Consider the following 19,937-nt stretch of genomic DNA (forward strand, 5'->3'; position numbering starts at 1 on the left):
AGGTAGTCCTCCCTCTAACCCAGGGAAGGTAGTCCTCCCTCTAACCCAGGGAAGGTAGTCCTCCCTCTCACCCCAGGGAAGGTAGTCCTCCCTCTAACCCAGGGAAGGTAGTCCTCCCTCTCACCCCAGGGAAGGTAGTCCTCCCTCTCACCCCAGGGAAGGTAGTCCTCCCTCTAACCCAGGGAAGGTAGTCCTCCCTCTCACCCCAGGGAAGGTAGTCCTCCCTCTCACCCCAGGGAAGGTAGTCCTCCCTCTCACCCCAGGGAAGGTAGTCCTCCCTCTAACCCAGGGAAGGTAGTCCTCCCTCTAACCCAGGGAAGGTAGTCCTCCCTCTAACCCAGGGAAGGTAGTCCTCCCTCTAACCCCAGGGAAGGTAGTCCTCCCTCTAACCCAGGGAAGGTAGTCCTCCCTCTCACCCAGGAAGGTAGTCCTCCTCTCACCCAGGAAGGTAGTCCTCCCTCTAACCCAGGGAAGGTAGTCCTCCCTCTAACCCCAGGGAAGGTAGTCCTCCCTCTCACCCAGGGAAGGTAGTCCTCCCTCTAACCCAGGGAAGGTAGTCCTCCCTCTAACCCCAGGGAAGGTAGTCCTCCCTCTAACCCAGGGAAGGTAGTCCTCCCTCTCACCCAGGGAAGGTAGTCCTCCCTCTCACCCAGGGAAGGCAGTCCTCCCTCTAACCCAGGGAAGGTAGTCCTCCCTCTAACCCCAGGGAAGGTAGTCCTCCCTCTAACCCAGGGAAGGTAGTCCTCCCTCTCACCCCAGGGAAGGTAGTCCTCCCTCTCACCCCAGGGAAGGTAGTCCTCCCTCTAACCCCAGGGAAGGTAGTCCTCCCTCTAACCCAGGGAAGGTAGTCCTCCCTCTAACCCCAGGGAAGGTAGTCCTCCCTCTCACCCCAGGGAAGGTAGTCCTCCCTCTAACCCCAGGGAAGGTAGTCCTCCCTCTAACCCCAGGGAAGGTAGTCCTCCCTCTCACCCAGGGAAGGTAGTCCTCCCTCTCACCCAGGGAAGGTAGTCCTCCCTCTAACCCAGGGAAGGTAGTCCTCCCTCTCACCCCAGGGAAGGTAGTCCTCCCTCTAACCCAGGGAAGGTAGTCCTCCCTCTCACCCCAGGGAAGGTAGTCCTCCCTCTCACCCCAGGGAAGGTAGTCCTCCCTCTCACCCCAGGGAAGGTAGTCCTCCCTCTAACCCCAGGGAAGGTAGTCCTCCCTCTCACCCAGGGAAGGTAGTCCTCCCTCTCACCCCAGGGAAGGTAGTCCTCCCTCTCACCCAGGGAAGGTAGTCCTCCCTCTAACCCAGGGAAGGTAGTCCTCCCTCTAACCCAGGGAAGGTAGTCCTCCCTCTCACCCCAGGGAAGGTAGTCCTCCCTCTCACCCAGGGAAGGTAGTCCTCCCTCTAACCCCAGGGAAGGTAGTCCTCCCTCTAACCCAGGGAAGGTAGTCCTCCCTCTCACCCCAGGGAAGGTAGTCCTCCCTCTCACCCCAGGGAAGGTAGTCCTCCCTCTCACCCCAGGGAAGGTAGTCCTCCCTCTCACCCCAGGGAAGGTAGTCCTCCCTCTCACCCAGGGAAGGCAGTCCTCCCTCTCACCCAGGGAAGGTAGTCCTCCCTCTAACCCCAGGGAAGGTAGTCCTCCCTCTCACCCCAGGGAAGGTAGTCCTCCCTCTAACCCAGGGAAGGTAGTCCTCCCTCTCACCCCAGGGAAGGTAGTCCTCCCTCTCACCCCAGGGAAGGTAGTCCTCCCTCTCACCCCAGGGAAGGTAGTCCTCCCTCTCACCCCAGGGAAGGTAGTCCTCCCTCTCACCCCAGGGAAGGTAGTCCTCCCTCTCACCCAGGGAAGGTAGTCCTCCCTCTAACCCCAGGGAAGGTAGTCCTCCCTCTAACCCAGGGAAGGTAGTCCTCCCTCTAACCCCAGGGAAGGTAGTCCTCCCTCTAACCCCAGGGAAGGTAGTCCTCCCTCTAACCCAGGGAAGGTAGTCCTCCCTCTAACCCAGGGAAGGTAGTCCTCCCTCTCACCCAGGGAAGGTAGTCCTCCCTCTCACCCCAGGGAAGGTAGTCCTCCCTCTCACCCCAGGGAAGGTAGTCCTCCCTCTCACCCCAGGGAAGGTAGTCCTCCCTCTCACCCAGGGAAGGTAGTCCTCCCTCTAACCCCAGGGAAGGTAGTCCTCCCTCTCACCCCAGGGAAGGTAGTCCTCCCTCTCACCCCAGGGAAGGTAGTCCTCCCTCTCACCCCAGGGAAGGTAGTCCTCCCTCTCACCCCAGGGAAGGTAGTCCTCCCTCTCACCCCAGGGAAGGCAGTCCTCCCTCTCACCCCAGGGAAGGTAGTCCTCCCTCTAACCCAGGGAAGGTAGTCCTCCCTCTCACCCCAGGGAAGGTAGTCCTCCCTCTCACCCCAGGGAAGGTAGTCCTCCCTCTCACCCCAGGGAAGGTAGTCCTCCCTCTCACCCCAGGGAAGGTAGTCCTCCCTCTCACCCCAGGGAAGGTAGTCCTCCCTCTCACCCCAGGGAAGGTAGTCCTCCCTCTCACCCCAGGGAAGGTAGTCCTCCCTCTCACCCCAGGGAAGGTAGTCCTCCCTCTCACCCCAGGGAAGGTAGTCCTCCCTCTCACCCCAGGGAAGGTAGTCCTCCCTCTCACCCCAGGGAAGGTAGTCCTCCCTCTCACCCCAGGGAAGGTAGTCCTCCCTCTCACCCCAGGGAAGGTAGTCCTCCCTCTCACCCCAGGGAAGGTAGTCCTCCCTCTCAAGGTTCACAGCATTGGCAGGGCTCCTGAAGGAAGACCTGCTCAGTGAGACATGAAGAGCAGGTTGGAATCACTGGTTTGGATATTTTGGACCACAGATAACAGGCCAGTTTTAATTGTCTTAAATAAAAGTGAACTGGGGGCAGGAGGAAGTAAGGTGTCAGGCTTTGTTGCTGTAGTCAGTCTGGCTCCATTTTAGACTATGGGCTAAGCCCTCTTCTGGGTGTTGATTTCACCCTTAGACTGCTTCCCCTCAAGGTAGCAAAATGTGTTCAACAGTTTCAGGAGCCAGGCACCTCCACATCCCTGGCCTACAAGAGAGCAAGGCACTGATGTATTTATTCCAGCTCTCTTGAGAGTGGGAAGGCTCTTTCTCCAGGAGTGCCCAACACCTGTTTCCATCGTGGCATCTGATTTAGGGTCCATGTTCATCTCTCAGCTGATAATTGTGGCCAGATAAATGTTACTGTTTTCTAAGTAGTGTTTGGTTTCAGCCTAATTCCTGAACCCTTTCACTGTGGCACTTGGTCTGATTTCAGGCAGGAAGCTGATAGTTCAATGGCAATCTTGGGGCTCTTAGGAAGGGGGGTTAAAGGGACAGGGTCATTGCCTAATCATTTCATCTCCTCTCCTGTAAAACTCTGGCGTCTGCCCCTTCATACCTTGTGCTTACTTGTAGATTCCTATCTTCACCGTTTCTCCATGCACTTTGAAGTCCATTGTCTGCTGCTGACTGCCTCACTTTCTCTGTTTCTTTCTTTTTTGGGGGGGTTCGAGACAGGGTTTCTCTGTATTGTTCTGGAGGCTGTCCTGGAACTCACTCTGTAGACCAGGCTGGCCTCGAACTCCCGAGTGCTGGGATTAAAGGCGTGTGCCATCAACGCCCGCTCTCTGTTTCTTTCTTTCTTTCTTTCTTTTTTTTTTTTTTTTGGTTTTTCGAGACAGGGTTTCTCTGTATTGTTTTGGAGGCTGTCCTGGAACTCACTCTGTAGACCAGGCTGGCCTCGAACTCACAGAGATCCGCCTGCCTCTGCCTCCCGAGTGCTGGGATTAAAGGCATGCGCCACCAACACCTGGCCGTCTCTGTTTCTTTCTTAAGATTTATTATTTTATTTCATGTGTCTGAGTGTTTTGCCTTCATGGTTCTGGTACCCACAGAGGTCAAAAGAAGGCACCAGATCCCCTGGAACTGGAGTTTCAGATGGTTGTGAGCCACCATGTGAGTGCTGGGAATCAACCCTGGCTTCTTTGCAAAGCAGTCAGTGCTCTTAGCCACTGATCCATCTCCCCGGCCCACTTTCTATTTCTTAACTAAAACCCTCAAGATAAACACTCTAGCCCAGATTTCCTTTCTGTATTCATCTCTAGGGTCTGTCTTTTGTAGGGAGTGAGGATGCAGGGATAAAGGAATGAACTATGGGACTGCAAAGATGCTGCAAACATTCTACCCTGAACTTGTCCATTGAGGGAACTGTACCCATCCCCTCCAGGGATGGGAGCAGAAAACTGTGGTTTACTCATGTATGCTTTTCCTGAAAAAATGGGATCATGAAAGCTGCCATTTATAGCTCAGGTGTCAACTGAGACTGAAGGAAGTACTTTATATGCTGTGGGATGCAGGGCGTGTTAGTTCTGGTCTCCACATGTGGCTCACAAACGCTGCAGGAGAGGCTGCTCTGCGTGCATAATCCTGCCTGACATTGAGCTTCTGGGGGTACTGGCCTGTCAACTCTTCTTAACCCTCTGTTTCCTCCTCCAGGGTCACTCAGGATGTGTCAACTGTCTAGAGTGGAATGAGAAAGGAGAGTAAGTACCAGATACAGGGGGCCGGAGAAAGGGTCAAAGAGGTTTGGGGAAGAGGACTCCTCATCTTGGTGCATCTAAGGAGATAGACTATTGCTCTCTGACTTTTAAAACTTAGCCCATGACTGTCAACACAGTTAAACTATTAACTCAAGTACTGATAGAAGTTTAGATGAATGTCTAGACCCTGCTTTACTGTAGGCCAATGTATTGGGAGAATATTGAAAAATTCTTAACAAAGTAAAATAGAATCTACTAATGTTATAAGCTCCTTATCCTCTGGAATGGGGATAGGAAGGAGGCAACCTGGGAACTTGAGAAGTCAGAGCTCCTAACTCTGCCCACAGCTTGCTGGCTTCTGGTTCCGATGACCAGCACACTATTGTGTGGGACCCACTGCATCACAAGAAGCTACTCTCCATGCACACGGGACACACAGCAAATATCTTCTCTGTGAAGGTGAGTAAGACAAGCCATGAGGCAAAACTGGCTGTGGGCGTGGCTGTGTTGGTATAGTGTGTCCCATGGATACTAAGTTTGCAGATAACCCTGTGGTCCGAGTATTGGGTAGTGAGGCTGGAAGCCTGTTTCTTCTTTGTTCTTCTCAGAACTAATTGGCCAACTCAAGATCCATTTATATTTATTACATTTTTATTTATTTGTGTGAGGGTACCTGTGTGTCTTGGTACATGTGGAAGTCATAAGAAAACTGGGCGGAGTCAGTTCCCACCTGTCACCCTGTGGGTCTTGGGTCTCATTCAGATCAGCAGGCATGGTAACAGGCACCATTACTCCCTCAGCCATCATCTTGCCATCCCTCAATCCATTTTGTATTTATGTGAGCATGCCTCCTGCAAGCTGTATGAACAGGCACGTCTCTTGTCCTTGCTAAGCCTGTCTCTAAAGAAAAAAAGGAATCAACTAAGGAATATCTTCTAAATTCATGAATAAGTTAGACAAATGAGCAGGTAAAGCTGAGAGATGACTCGACTGTTAAGTCTACTTGCTGCTCTTTCAGAAGACCCGGGAATAATTTCTAGCATCCCATATGGAGAAGTTCACAGCCACTTGTAACTGTCTACAGCATACCTGACATTCTCTTTTGGCTCGTGTAGACACACACACACACACACACACACTTTTTTTTTTTTTTTTTTTTTTTGGTATTTACTTGACAGGGTTTCTCTGTATTGTTTTGGAGGCTATCCGTCCAGCCTGGCCTCGAACTCACATAGATCCGCCTGCCTCTGCCTCCCGAGTGCTGGGATTAAAGGCGTGCACCACCACCGCCCGGCACACACACATTTTTTAAAGAGATTTTTATTTCTATTTATGTACATGGGTATTTTGTCTGCATGTATTTCTGTGTGCCACATGTGTGCAGTACCCAAAGAGCTCAGAAGAGGGCATCAGATCCTCTGGAGCCACCATGTGGTTGCTGGGAATCGATCCTGGTTTCTGGAAGAGCAGCCAGTACTCTTAACAGCTGAGCTATTTCTCTAGTCAATATTATTAAAATCTCAAAATATTTTTTTAAGCTGGACATGGTGGCACACTCTTTTAATCCAGAGTTTGAGTTTGAATTCCAGGTTGCTGTTTTTGTTTTTTATTTTTTTGGTTTTTGTTTTTTTATGATAGCATTTTTCTGTGTAGCCCTGACTGTCCTGGAACTTGCCTTGTAGACTAGGCTGGCTTTGAACTCACAGAGATCTACCTACATCTGCCTCCCCATTGCTGGCATTAAAGGTTAGTGCCACCACCACTTGGCTAAGCTTTTGTTGTTTTTTAATAAAAAGAATATAGCCTGGAGAGATGGCTCAGTGATTAGGAGAACTTGCTGTTTGTGTAGAAGACTGGAGTTTTGTTTCCCACATTGGATCTGACTCCAAGGGCAGATGTGCAGGTGAAAAAAAAAAAAACCTCATACATATAAAATAAAAATAAGACTTCTATCATAGATCTTGTAGCTTTTCTATCTTGTCATAGGAAATTAATCTTTACCCTTGGTCAAAGGGAATTCAGCTGAGAAGAGGTGGGCAGGAGCCTATAGACCTTTGAAGCCCTGTTATGTGAAAACAGCATGAGACTAGATGAAATCTGTTCTAATGTGTAGTCTTCCTGCCCACCGCCTAGGTCCTGTTGCCGCTTCCAGCCCCCAAATAACACACAAGACACTATATTAATTATGAAGCTGCTGGCTGTTTGCTGTGGTTTCTAATTGGCTAGCTCTGACTTTATTAACCCATAATTACTAATATATATTTATTAAGGACTTATCTTTTTGAGGACGCAGTCCTGAGTGCCCATTGCTCTCAGGAGATCACATGGTGACAACTCTCTTCACTACATTTCCCAGACTCCTCCTAGTCCCACCTATTTTGCTTCCTTATTGGCCAACAGTGCTTTATTGACATACACATAGAAGGACTTCCCCATCAATCTGTCTTTTTGTTGTTGTTGTTGTTGTTTTCCTTTTGATACAATCTCGTGTGATCCCAGCTGGCCTGCAACTCAGCTGTGTAGCTGAGGATGCCCTTGGACTTCTGAGCCTCCACTCCGAATCCTTTGAGTGCTCTATCATAATAAATAGGTCTGTGTGGTGCTGGGATGGAACCTTGGGGCTTCACAGATGCTGGGCAAGCCCTTTACCCATTGAGCTCTATCATGAGTCTGCATTCTTTTCATCCCTGTCCACAAAACTTGCTATGTCTTGATCCTAGAAAACAACCCTAGAAGTAACTGTGAGGCCTAGAATCACATGTGGCCTGGAGAAGGAAAGGACTGTTTGCTTGGAGCTCCTTGAAGAAAGTTTTGTTTTTTGAGAAAGGGTGTCATTCTGTAGACCAGACTGCCATTGAATTCACAGAGAAGCACCTGCCCCTGCCTCCTGCATTCTGGGATTAGAGGCATATGCCACCATCCCTGGCTTGAAGAAGGTTGAAGAATCTTCTGGATGTGTATCATGGTGAGGGGCTCTCTGTAGGTATCAGGCCAGTGAGAAGAGGTGAGAATGAGAACTTGGTTCAGATTGACTTTGGGGAGTCTGATGCCAGGCAGTTTATTCCCGACTTGAAACAGTATAATTTGGAAAAAAGTTTCCTAGTGTAATACAACCCTGGTGTATAAGGAAGCAAAATTAAATCGAAACTTGACTCAGGGTACATGTCATTTCTTCCAAGAAGATGAGTTCTAGAGATAGGCTACCTGTGCCAGCTTAAGGCCTATGAGATGATCTGGCCTGGTCTCTCAGTCCTACAGATTGTGTAGTCACCTCTGTCCTGGATGTAAGGGTCATTGAGATACTAGTTACCTCTGGCCTTGGTTGGTTGTAGGAGCTTGGCATGTATGGCCCAACGGATAACACCAGGCTGTTAATCACTTCCAAGCCCCGGCTTTCTGGATGGGAGAGCAGGTTCTTAACATTCCTGATTCTCTGGCAGTGTGTAGGCACAAGGACATTTGTGTTGTGCTCCCGACACCAGTATCTTTGCTGTCTTGTCACTTACTGGTACTGCCAGGTTTAAGGATACAAAATGACCTAAAAGGAAAGGACTTTTTCAGCCCTGAAGTTGGTTTGATATCCGTGGGCATATACAAGTGTGTGAGTGACCTTAGAGAAGCCCCACCAATCTCCTTTCCCTGGTTAATAGCAAGAGCAGTGACAGGCTACCTGAAATCATAGCCAGAGTAGAGAGTTCTAAGCCTTATCACTCTAAACTTTGCCTCATTCCTCTCACCTCCTGTGGATGACTTCCTGTGATTTTTTTTTTCTAGAAGCAGAACAGTTGCAGCTTGGTTCGTGGCTCTGATGAGCAACACATACTATACATTGACAATAGTCTCACTATTCCCTAAGTGCAAGACACAATTCTTTATCCTCCTCTTCTGCTGTTTTTGTTTGTTTGTTTGGATTTGTTTTGGTTTTTGGTGTTTTAAAAATACATTTTCATGGTGCATATCTTTAATCCCAGCACTTGGGAAGCAGAGGCAGGCGGATCTCTGTGAGTTCGAGACCAGCCTGGTCTACAAGAGCTAGTTCCAGGACAGCCTCCAAAGCCACAGAGCAACCCTGTCTTGAAAAATTTAAAAAAATACATTTTCAAAAATGTATTATTATTGTTTATGTATGTATGTGCTATAGGAGAGGGGGCATGGGTACTTCAGCAGGAATATGGAAGTCAGCACACCTTATGGAATTGGTTTTCTCCTTCCTTTTTGTGGGTCCCCGGCATTTATCCCAAGTTACCTTTACCAGATGTCTTTACCCACTGAGCAATCTTGCTAGCCCTAGTTTTTTATTTTTTAAGAAAAGCAGAGAAATAACTCATTTTTAATTGAGGTAGTCAAAACACTATTTACAGTATTTCACCCATGCGCTCCCCCCAGTGGCGACTATAGTACATTACAAATATGGCAGCAGCTATGAGGGCTCACCTGTTTATTTGTATCTCCAGACAGGATTAAAGATTGCTGCTGGCCCCTGAAGTAAGTTCATATATCTCTTTTCCTAATGAACAAGGAGCAAAGCAGGAAAAGTGTCAACTTGTTTCCTTTCCAAATTAAAAACTAAAAAGAGCTGGGATACAGTACTTGCCTAGCATTTTCCATGCCAGTGTCTGCTCCCATTACAGGGAAGAAGGGAGGGGAGACAGAATCAGACAGATAGACAGGGAAGGAGGAAGGGAGGAAGGGAAAGGAAGAGAGAGAAAAAAAATACTCAAGTAACATCAACCCCAAATACTTTCTTCCTCAGAGTTAGATGATAAAGCTGTGTCCTGTGTCCACGAGGCCAAGTTTGTAACTGTTTTGCTCTTGTCACATGTCATCTGGAGTGCTACGTTCTCCGCTTCACTGGGGCGGTGGTCAGCCCTTCTCCGTTGTCCAGCATCTGAACTCTTTCTACCCTTTGCTATTATAAGAAGTGCTGTGCTGGGCATTTTGCCCAGTTCCCTTTTTCTCTTTTGGACTATTTCTTTGAAGTGAGAGTTTTAGGTCAAAAGACAGGCATAGTTTTGTTGTTGTTGTTGTTTGTTTTGTTTTGTTTGTTTCTTTGGTTTTCTGAGACAGGGTTTCTCTGTATAACAACAACTCTGGCTGTCCTGGAACTCACTCTGTGGACCAGGGTAGCTTCAAACTCAGAGATTCTCCTGCCTCTGCCTCCCTAATGGACTGGGGTAGTAGTCATGGAGCTCAGAGCGGATAGCTGTCTATCTCATCTATTTTAGCATGCCCTGGGTTCAGTCTCAGCACCAAACCTGAATCGATAGACACTTTGATGGATGGACAGACATGTGCCATGAAGCAGACAATCTCGGGTTTGAACACAGTCTTGCTGTGTTCTGAAATTCAGTGGTTTCTTTTCATTTGCTTTATTTGGGTGCTGGAGTTGAACCCACGCCTTTACACATTTTTCATGTGGTCTGCCTGTAAGCTACACTCTTAGCCCATGACCCTTAAAGGTAGTTTTCTTTGTCTATGCTAGTAATGGCTGGATTTAGGTTCTTATACATACTAGGTGAATGCTTACCATTGAGATATACTCCCAGCCTCCCCTTTATACTGAGATTGTTTTAGTATCATCAAGGTAAAGTAACCGCCCTGTTGTCTGGTATTTGGAAAGTCTTGGTAAGTGACAGTGAAGATTATCACCCACTCAGCTTCTGCTTGTAGAAGAAACAGGAAAGGGACTCCTTAGGTAATGCAGCTTTGCATAAGTCATTACCACCCCGACTGCATGAGATATATATAAAATAAATAAAATATCGTCATTTTAGCCCGGGAGGCTGATAGGCTGCTGCATGCCATCCGAAGTTATTTTGGTAAGCTTTTATAGGTCATTTATTTTCTTGAGTAACATGGGAGGAACAGTGCAGGCCAGCATCCAGGCCAGTCTCCTTCAGTAGCCAGCTCCACCCTGTCTTTTGCCAACCATGCAATTTCTTCTGAGCAGTTCCTGCCTCATGCTGGAGACCGAATCCTGATCACGGGGGCAGCCGATTCCAAGGTGCATGTCCATGACCTGACGGTAAAGGAGACGATCCACATGTTTGGAGACCATACAAACCGGGTGAAGCGCATTGCCACAGCACCCATGTGGCCTAACACATTCTGGAGTGCCGCTGAGGATGGGCTTATCCGGTAAGGGTGTCTGCATGAAATGGCTGTGTCCTCTGCCACAGTGCCTCCTTCCACAGACCCGCCTCTCCCTCCAGTGGAGAGGAAGTGGATCTTCCTTGTTCTGGTCTCCTGTGCAGTTGCATATTTACCTCAGCTCTTTTCAGACAAAGATGGTACCATTGCCCTTTTTTTCTTTTTCTGTTTTGGGTACTGGGACTCAAACCCAGCGCCTCTTGCTTACCAGATAAATTGTCTACCACTGGGCTAAACCACCAGCAGCAGGCCTTTTCATGAGCGGATTGGATGTTTAGACGGCATCTGCAGCCTGGGCTGGAGAGCTTTCCTTATCCTCTCAGGTGTTGACGAGCATCCCCATTCTTGGTCTGCTCCGTCTGTTGTTTTGAGAGATGATCTTTCTGTTACTCAAGCTGGTTTCCAAGTCCTGGGCTCCGTGGGCCCCCTCTGTGCTTCCTCCGCAGCTGGATTTAGAAGCACACACTGCCATGTTCTGCTGTCACTGCCTTGCTTCAACTGTTGCCTCCAGACGCAGCCTTACGGCTTTTCCCTCACTTCTCCACCTGATTTCCTGGCCGTCCCTTCCATTCCCATATCTTTTTGCTGCTGTAGAGACCCTTCTAAGTGACATGTAAATGCATAACAATGTAGTCACAAGCAGGCCTCAGAACCCAGACGGAGCAGGTCAAATCCTAGTTCTCTCAGTGTTGAGTCTGAAAAGGCCACTTTACCCCTGCACTTTAGTTTCTTCCTCTCTAAAATAGGAATAATCATAATATCACCTTTGTTGATCTGAGTATGACAGTTAAGAACATATATGTAAAACACACAGCACTTGAAAGACAGCCTTCAATGGCCTGTTCAGGAAGCACTTGCTGACCTGTTATCAGGGTCAGCCGGGAGAAAACCAGGCAACCTGAACATCAGGTAGAATCCAGAGGACCTGGTCATGGTCACAGACAGTGGAGGCATCCTAGCAGTATATGATCATAAGCTGGGCCTTCAAGAACAGACAGGATTTGGATGGGCAAGAAGGCAGAGTGGATTCACACACCAGTGGGTTTGTGATAGGCAGGGACAGAGTAGTATAAAAGATAAAGAATCCTGCATTGTAGGCTGGGGACTTAACTCAGTAGTAGAGGGCTCACTTAGAGCCGTAGACAGGGAAAGGGGAGAGACCGGCTGTAGTTATAATTGGCCCACATAGAAAGCTGAGGAATACAAGGTATGTGAAATTGGGTCTTAAGACTGGAGTTTCGTAAACGTAACACTCAGGCTGCAGGTATCAGGTGGCTGAGGAATGATGTCAGACTATTTTAGGAAGAGCTTTCCAGTTAGGATGGCCCGGAAGGACAAGTTAACCATGTGAGGCTGTTAGAGACAGCTAGGCAAGAGATGAGTGATGCCACACACCCCACTCTGGAGGACCCTGTGTAGTGGTAGCAAAAAAAAAAAAAAAAAAAGGTCCCTTTGGAGCATCCGGAATGTGCTTCTGCTGTTGTTTTGGTCTTTTCCTTGGCTGTGCAGCTGGGGCTGTGCAGCTGGCCCTGGCCTTGGTGTCTAGAGACAGCTCTCTCTAAGCTCAGCTCTCTTCCCTCACTGTCATGCAGCTCTCGTTTCTTGGAAGAACATAACAAAGGTGGTTTTGGGGGAGGGGCTTGGAGATTTTTGTTTGTTTAGTTAATTGATTTTTGTTTTGTTTTGTTTTTTGAGATAGCGTTTCTCTGTGTAGCTCTGGCTGTCCTGGAACTTAATCTTTAGACCAGGCTGACTTCGAACTCAGTGAGCCCCCCACCCCCAGTGTTGGGATTAAAGGCGTGCACCACCACCACCCGGCTAGTTGGTTGATTTTTTTTTTTTTTTTTTTAGACAAGATCTTCCTATGCACCCCAGGCTTTTGTCAAATTCACTATGTAGCCCAGGCCTTGAATTCATGATCCTCCTGCCTCAGCCTCCTGAATGCTATAATTACAAGCATGTGCCATGACATTGAGCTAATGGAATAGTTTACATGCCATAGTCTTAACAGGTCATTCCTGCTCTGTATTTCATAGCTATTTTGGCCCAGATAGTTTGTTTAATTTCTTGGAACCTCGTTGTTCTAGTGATACAGGGACGGTAGTGTTTTTAATAGTGCACACAAAACACTCAGGGACAGTATCGTATGAACAGCACAATTTCCCTCAGTATTTTACAATCAGTCCTAGAATAACAGTAGCTGTGATGCTGACATTTATAAGATCTTAACTGTAGAATATATCCTAAGGTGTCCATCTAGGATAAATCAAAATGTGCTAAGAAGCCTACTGCAAAGCCAGATAGCTCTTTACTGCATTTTCTCTGAGGAGGCAGCTCTCTCTTTCTCTCTCCTCTTTGCCCTTCCCTTACTCCCTTACCTTCCCCCAATAAACTTTCCACATTAAAAAAAGAAAAAAGCCAGGTGTAGTGGCATACACCTTTAATCCCAGCACTCTGGAGGCAGAGGCAGGTGGATCTCTGTGAGTTCAAGGCCAGCCTGGTCTACAAAATGTAGTTCCAGGACAGCCAAAGCTAAACAGTGAGACCTTGTCTCAGAAAGAAGAAGCTGGCTGGCAGTAGACACCATCTCCCCATGCATTACGAGGACTTGGCTTCTCCCCTGCTTTCTGCCTCCCTCGCCACTAATTCTATCCTCTCTCACAGTCAGTATGATCTCCGGGAGAACAGCAAACACTCAGAGGTGCTGATTGACCTGACGGAGTACTGTGGCCCTATGGTGGAGGCCAAGTGCCTCACGGTCAATCCCCAGGATAACAACTGCCTAGCAGTAGGGGCCAGCGGGCCCTTTGTGAGACTCTATGACATCCGAATGATCCATAACCACAGGTACGACGCGCAGCCTTGGGGGCAAGACACCGGAACTCTCTACCCTGTCTCTTAACAAGAATTTGCCTGTAATCCCTTCCCATGAATCACTGTATGAGTCCTGTAGTTATTCTATTGTTACTGTTTGTACAGAGTAGTGGCTTTTTAACTACATTTATTATTGGGGGAGGAAGAGATAGGTTCACACGTGACATGATACACATATGTGTAGAGGTGAGAGGACCTTTAAGAGAGCTAAACCTCTGATTCCACCATGTGGGTCCTGAGGTTGCACTCAGGTCATCAGGCTTGGCTAGAGGAGCCATTTTAGCAACCCCAGAGTTAGTCTTTGGCTTTTGTTTTTCCCCCTTCCCTTGTTGTTTTGTTTTTTTGAAATAAGGTCTTGTTATGTAGCCTTGGCTGGCTTAAAACTCACTGTGTAGACCATACTGACTTTGAACTCATAAAGACAAGCCTGCACTCTGTTCCCATGCACTGGGATTAAAGGCACATGCCACTATTTATTGTGGTACCAGATTAACATGGGACCTTACACGTGCTAGGCAAGTGCTTTAACACTGAACTGCATGCTTGTCTATATTTTATTTAAGAAAAAAAAAATGGAAAGGGTAGGGCTGGAGAGATGGCTCAGTGGTCAAGAGCTGCTCTTACCAAGGACTAGCATTTGGTTTCCAGCACTACATGGCAGCTCATAAATCTAGACACTGGGGATGACACCCTCTTCTGGCCTTTTGGGTACCTGCACTCGCATACATACTCATACCCTCACACAGACATAGTCACATAATTTTAAAACAAATTTTTAGAGATTATTTATTATGTGTGCAGTGTTCTGTCTGCATGCATCCCTGCAGGCCAGAAGAGGGCACCAGATGTCATTACAGATGGTTGTGAACCACCATGTGGTTGCTGGGAATTGAACTCAGGAATTGAATTAGTCCTGAGTTCAGTGCTCTTAACCTCTGAGCCATCTCTCCAGTCCCAAAATAGAATATTTTTAAAACAGAAAAGAAAAAGTAAAATCGAGAATGATAGCACACTACTCTAATCCTAACACACGGGAGGGAGAGGGGAAGGACCAAAGGATCAAGGTCACATCTGTTTCTACAGAGCAGAGTCTGAGGCCAGCCTCAGCTGACAGGGCCCTGTCTCAGGAAAGAGGGCGAGCAGTCTGAGATCTGATTGATGGCCACAGCATTGGCTTTTCCTGATCCTAGGACAGGTCCAGCCTGATCTACTGATAATTGTGTCCACAGCCTTCTAAAGAGCAAACCTTGGAGTTGCTTATGTCAAGAAGATAGCTCTAGGGACATAACCCTGGGTGTCCCCTGTGGATCCAGCTAGCCAGAGACCAAGCTAGAGTTTTGACCTGTCTGATTTTCCTTCCCCTCAGAAAGAGCATGAAGCAGAGCCCTTCTGCGGGTGTGCACACTTTCTGTGATCGGCAGAAGCCTCTTCCGGATGGTGCGGCACAGTATTATGTGGCAGGTAGGATCCATCTGGCTCTTGACTAGACCTTGGCTCTCTGGGGGCTGGCCAGGGAGGCAAAGGAGAGCAACAATCAAAAGCAGGCGTTTTAGAATTAGACAGAGCTGGAGTTGCCATTGGCCAGCTGTGTGACTGTCAGCAAATCAAGTAGCCCTGATAAGTTTCTTCTGTAAAATGGGATTATAATCCCAGAACTCTAGAGGCTAAAGCCGAAGGTTCAAAAATCACAATACTGATCTGGACTAGCTAGTGAGTGTGAAGCCAGTCTGGACTACTGAGGAGACCCTGTCTCACACACAGAATGACTAAATAAGGGAATGCGCATAAGCTGCTGACCCATTGCCTAGACCAAGGGCTCAACACTTGTCTCTGCCTCGATGGTGAAGTTGATTGCTAGCATTTTCAATTTTACCGTCTTTACCCTGTCCCCTGCCTCTTTAAGGGGGGCTAGAAGTCTCATCCTAGGGTTATTGTTTTCTTCTTGGCAGGTCACCTGCCAGTGAAGCTGCCTGACTATAACAGCCGTCTAAGAGTGCTGGTTGCCACCTATGTGACTTTCAGCCCCAACGGCACAGAGCTGCTGGTCAACATGGGAGGAGAGCAGGTAGGTTCAGCTGACTGGTGAGGCCCCCCCCCCGCCAGCATTCATGCCATCTGTCTTAGCAGATCAAAGCAATAGCTTCCTTGTAAACGACACTGTGACATGTGAAGGTAGCATGGCATCATGTAGATTACCACAGTTACCTTAACCCAGCCTGCTTACTTTCCTTTTTTTTTTTTTTTTTGAATGAACTACACAGATTCGATATTTTGGTTAAGAATGTAGGTTATGGTCTGCTTCATTTGATCTGCCACGAGGAAAAATGGTAAAAGTGCTTGCTGTTTGGGACTGGAGAGATGGCTCAGTGGTTAAGAGCACTGGCTACCCTTCCAGAGGACCTGGATTCCATTCCCAGCATACTGATGTACATAAAATACAAATTTTAAAAAAGTGCTTGCTGTTGAAGCCTGACAACCCAGATCTCAAGGTAGAAGGAGAAAACCAACTCTCAAGTTGTCTTCTGGGACCAGAGATGGTGGTCCACACACCTTTAATCCCAGAAATTGGGAGACAGAAGCAGGCAGATCTCTGTGAGCTTAAGATGAGCCTGATCTACATCTCGAGTTCCAGGCTAACCAGAACTATGGAAAACAAAGGAGGGAAAATTGTCCTTTGACCTCCACAACATGCACCATGGTATGTGCATGCCTGCGCTCACATGTACGCAGTATGATCACATCTTAATAAAAAGAAGAGCTAGGGATGTTAGTCACTTGGTAGAGTTCTCGCCTAACATGCTCAAAACCCTGAGTTTGATCCCCAGCATCACGTAAACTGGGTAAACAGGTATGGTGATATATGCCTGCAAATCCCAATATTGAAGAGGTAAACACTGGAGGACCAGGCGTTAAGGTCATCCTTGGTCATACATAACAAGTTCTGGGCGAGCCTAGGATACATGAAACTGTCTGACCAGTGTGTGTGCTTAGGGGGCCGGGGGCTAGGTGTGGTGGCACCAGCAGTCTCAGCACTCAGGAGGCTGATGCAGGAGATGGAGAATTCAAGGCCAGCTTCAATTTCATACTTAAGACCTGCCTCCAAAAGGAGCAAAACTGATAGACCCATTCTCAAACGCTAACCTCTTACTTTGTTAGCTGTTTACAGTGACTTCAGGCAACTGCATTTTCCTGAGCCTCAGTTTCCTCTCCTGCTGTTTTCTGGAAGGAAATCCTTGAGGCTCAGAGTTCTCCCAGGCTGTGATCTAGAGCTAGCTTTGCCAGGTGTCACTTGATAATGCCAACGTGCAGAACCCCCTGCTTATGTGTTCTCAACTCTAAGCCTTGTAGGAATTCATCTCCAGTCACTGAGCTAGCTCTCGCTGTGGCGCTAGCATCATCATACACACATGGGGACAAATGCAAATACAAACAGACCTGGAAGTGAGGCAGTGACCCATTACAAAGCAGCGTGTAAACACAGGAACAGAGGGGCTGGAGCATGGGTGAGCACCTGGCCTGAGAGTGCGTGAGCATGAGTGGAAGGCCCAGCAGAGGAGTCAGGGCCAGGCAGACCTGATTTGAGTCTGGCTGTGCTGTCTCCTGCATTTCTCCATCTCCGGAAAGCGTGATATTAATAGGCTCTTCATTTAACTTCCTGGAGCAAGTCCATATAGAACAGTTAGCAGAATTCTGGAACAAAATAAGCATTGAATAACAGTCAAGTATTAACAACAGATAATGTTTACTTACAAAGAGAAGTCATTGACTGTGTCACTTTTAGTAGCTTTTCTCTGAGGCCTCAGTTTTCCCATCTGTGGCCTTTGAGGACCTTTCTAATTTAAATATGTGCTACCAGGTAATGGCTGTATTCCAGCCAGGGCTTTGAGCACTTCCCCCGATACCCTGGAGTCAAAGCTAGGAGTCCGTGCTTCAGGCCCAGTGTGGGGAGACACCTGGCTAGCCCCATGGCTCCATGCTCAGCACTCTCTGTGGGTTAAGGACCCTGGTCTTGGAAGCTGCCAAGACCTTGCCAGTGCTTCAGCTGCACGCGTGCCTCATGACCTCCTCTCCTCCACACCAGGTGTATTTGTTTGACCTGACCTACAAGCAGCGGCCGTATACCTTCCTCCTGCCTAGAAAATGCCATCCAGTGGGTAAGTTCTCCCTTAGGGAGCCTATGTTGAGGAGGGTGGGGTCTTGAGTACTGTCACCTCTGTGGAGAAGGAAACCTACCTGTTACTCTAACTTGTGTCCATGTACTCCAAAAGGAGCACGTCTCCACAGTGACCTTGTCAGAAGGATCACAAGAGGTCAGAGAGATCTGCCCAAGGCGTTGCACCCTGCCCCTCAGGAAGATGGGTTCTTCCAGTGGCTTGGCGCTTAAGAATTTGAACTCTTTTCCCTTCTCATCCTGGTCCACAGATTTCTTTCTGTGGGGTACAGCTGACTACCCCCACCCCTTCTCAACCCTTATTCCCTCCCCAACCTCAGCTGTGGGAAATGTTGGATAGAAGCTATGTCCTCTTTAGCCAGCAGAGGGCGCACGGGCTTTCCTTTATACCATTGCCTGCCTGTCCTGATTTGTTTTCTGGGGTTGGGTTTGATCTGGGAGAATAGTCTCACAATGGAGCCTTCAGAGCCTATGATGGAAGCCAAAGGGATGCAGAGAAATGAAGCCCTCCTCCTGAGTTGTCACTATTACTTTCTTTTCATCCTGCCAGAAGTCCAGAACGGCAAGATGCCTACTAACGGTGTGTCCAATGGCGTGTCTAATGGCCTGCACCTTCATAGCAATGGCTTCCGGCTGCCAGAAAGCAAAGGGTGTATCAGGTGAGGCCTCCTGACCTCTGTGGCCTTCCATTTCTTAGTTGTAGCTTATGGATGGGAGGGAGAATCATGTCCTGTAAACATCTCTCCTGGGGGCTGGAGAGATGGCTCAGCAGCCAGAAGCATTTGCTACTCTCCAGAGGACCCAGATTCCATTCCCAGAACTACATAACAGCCCACAAATGTCTGTAGCTCCATTTCCACGGGATCCAGTGCCCTCTTCTGGCCTCCTCAGGCACTGCACACACATGGTGCACAGACATTGACATAGACTGAACACCCATAACATAAAAATAAATCTCAACAGAAATGCAAAACATACCCCCACACACCCCCACCTTCCTCCTGACCTGAACCCAGATGGAGATTGGGCCAGAGAAGCTTCTTAGAGAGACCAGTGTCCCTAAGGCAGCCTCTACCTGGCGTAAGAGTCTGGAGACTAGCTGCCTCTTATCACTGAGCCTTCTCTCCCACGCAGATGGTCCTCCCTGTTACATTATGTCCCATCCCGTAGCATATTCCTGCCTCACATTTTCCCAGCCCTCTGTTGGGCTTGGATACATAGATGTTGAAATTTTCTAGTCTCTGAGAAGAATGAACTGTTTCCATAGAGAGTCATAGGACAAGAAAGTAGGATGGTCTAAGGTTAATTTGGTGTGGAGGCAGGTAACATCAGTGGCTGGCACCTAAGCCCAAGCATTTGACAAGTAATTGCTATGCACCTGTCCAGATGACCTTACTCCTGTGCACTGACTCACAGGATTTGGAATTGTATCCTTTCTCTCTCATGGTAATAACCCAAGCTCAAGGTGAGAGTGGTCCCTCTGGATAGCAGTGAAATCCTAGGGTCCACAAAGCCATGCATGGCCCTTGGGTAGTACTTCCAACCTTTAACTGGTTTGACTTGGCTCTTCTTCCCTCATAGCCCCCAGGTGGAGCTACCCCCATACCTGGAGCGTGTGAAGCAGCAAGCCAATGAAGCCTTTGCCTGCCAGCAGTGGACCCAGGCCATCCAGCTTTACAGCAAGGCTGTGCAAAGGGCCCCTCACAATGCTATGCTCTATGGAAACCGAGCTGCCGCCTACATGAAGCGCAAGTGGTGAGTGGGCACCGCCGAGGGACCCGGGTCAGAACAAGCACTGAGCAAATGGACCATGGAGCCAAATTGCTAAGGCGTCCAGAGGAGGTGGCCTCGGTAGCCTGCTACCTTTTTGGGCTTCTTGAATGTAGGCCACTCCTTTCCACCTCTAAGGCTGAAGGTAGTCGGGTCCATGTTTCAAACACCAAGACATTTAGTGGTGCATATTCATAAGAAGTTCACAATCCTTTGTTATAAAGTGTGGCTAAAATAGGGTTTAAGAAATTGTTAGCTGTGCGTTGGTGGCGCACGCCTTTAATCCCAGCACTCGGGAGGCAAAGGCAGGTGGATCTCTGTGAGTTTGAGGCCAGCCTGGCCTACCGAGCGAGTTCCAGGACAAGCTCCAAAACAATACAGAGAAACCCTGTCTCGAAAAACCAAAAAAAAAAAAGCAACTGTTAATGTAATTATTAGAGA

General features: G+C 48.3%; 1 protein-coding gene across 4 annotated transcripts in view; it reads left to right on the forward strand.

The window, feature by feature from the left end:
- Wdtc1 (WD and tetratricopeptide repeats 1) overlaps positions 1-19,937 on the forward strand; it is a 67,423-nt gene that overhangs the window by 38,883 nt on the left and 8,603 nt on the right. For 3 of the 4 annotated variants that reach the window (XM_040756413.1, XM_040756412.1, XM_040756411.1), the window contains exons 4-12: positions 4,488-4,534; positions 4,879-4,990; positions 10,482-10,669; positions 13,346-13,528; positions 14,922-15,016; positions 15,505-15,620; positions 17,637-17,709; positions 18,277-18,385; positions 19,308-19,481. In XM_040756413.1, coding sequence (XP_040612347.1) covers positions 4,488-4,534; positions 4,879-4,990; positions 10,482-10,669; positions 13,346-13,528; positions 14,922-15,016; positions 15,505-15,620; positions 17,637-17,709; positions 18,277-18,385; positions 19,308-19,481 — 1,097 coding nt within the window. The remainder of the gene's footprint in view (positions 1-4,487; positions 4,535-4,878; positions 4,991-10,481; positions 10,670-13,345; positions 13,529-14,921; positions 15,017-15,504; positions 15,621-17,636; positions 17,710-18,276; positions 18,386-19,307; positions 19,482-19,937) is intronic. The other variant, XM_040756414.1, reaches the window with a different exon arrangement.

This window comes from Mesocricetus auratus, unplaced genomic scaffold (genome assembly GCF_017639785.1).
Source record: "Mesocricetus auratus isolate SY011 unplaced genomic scaffold, BCM_Maur_2.0 Super-Scaffold_100014, whole genome shotgun sequence".
Classification (NCBI taxonomy): Eukaryota; Metazoa; Chordata; class Mammalia; order Rodentia; family Cricetidae; genus Mesocricetus; species Mesocricetus auratus.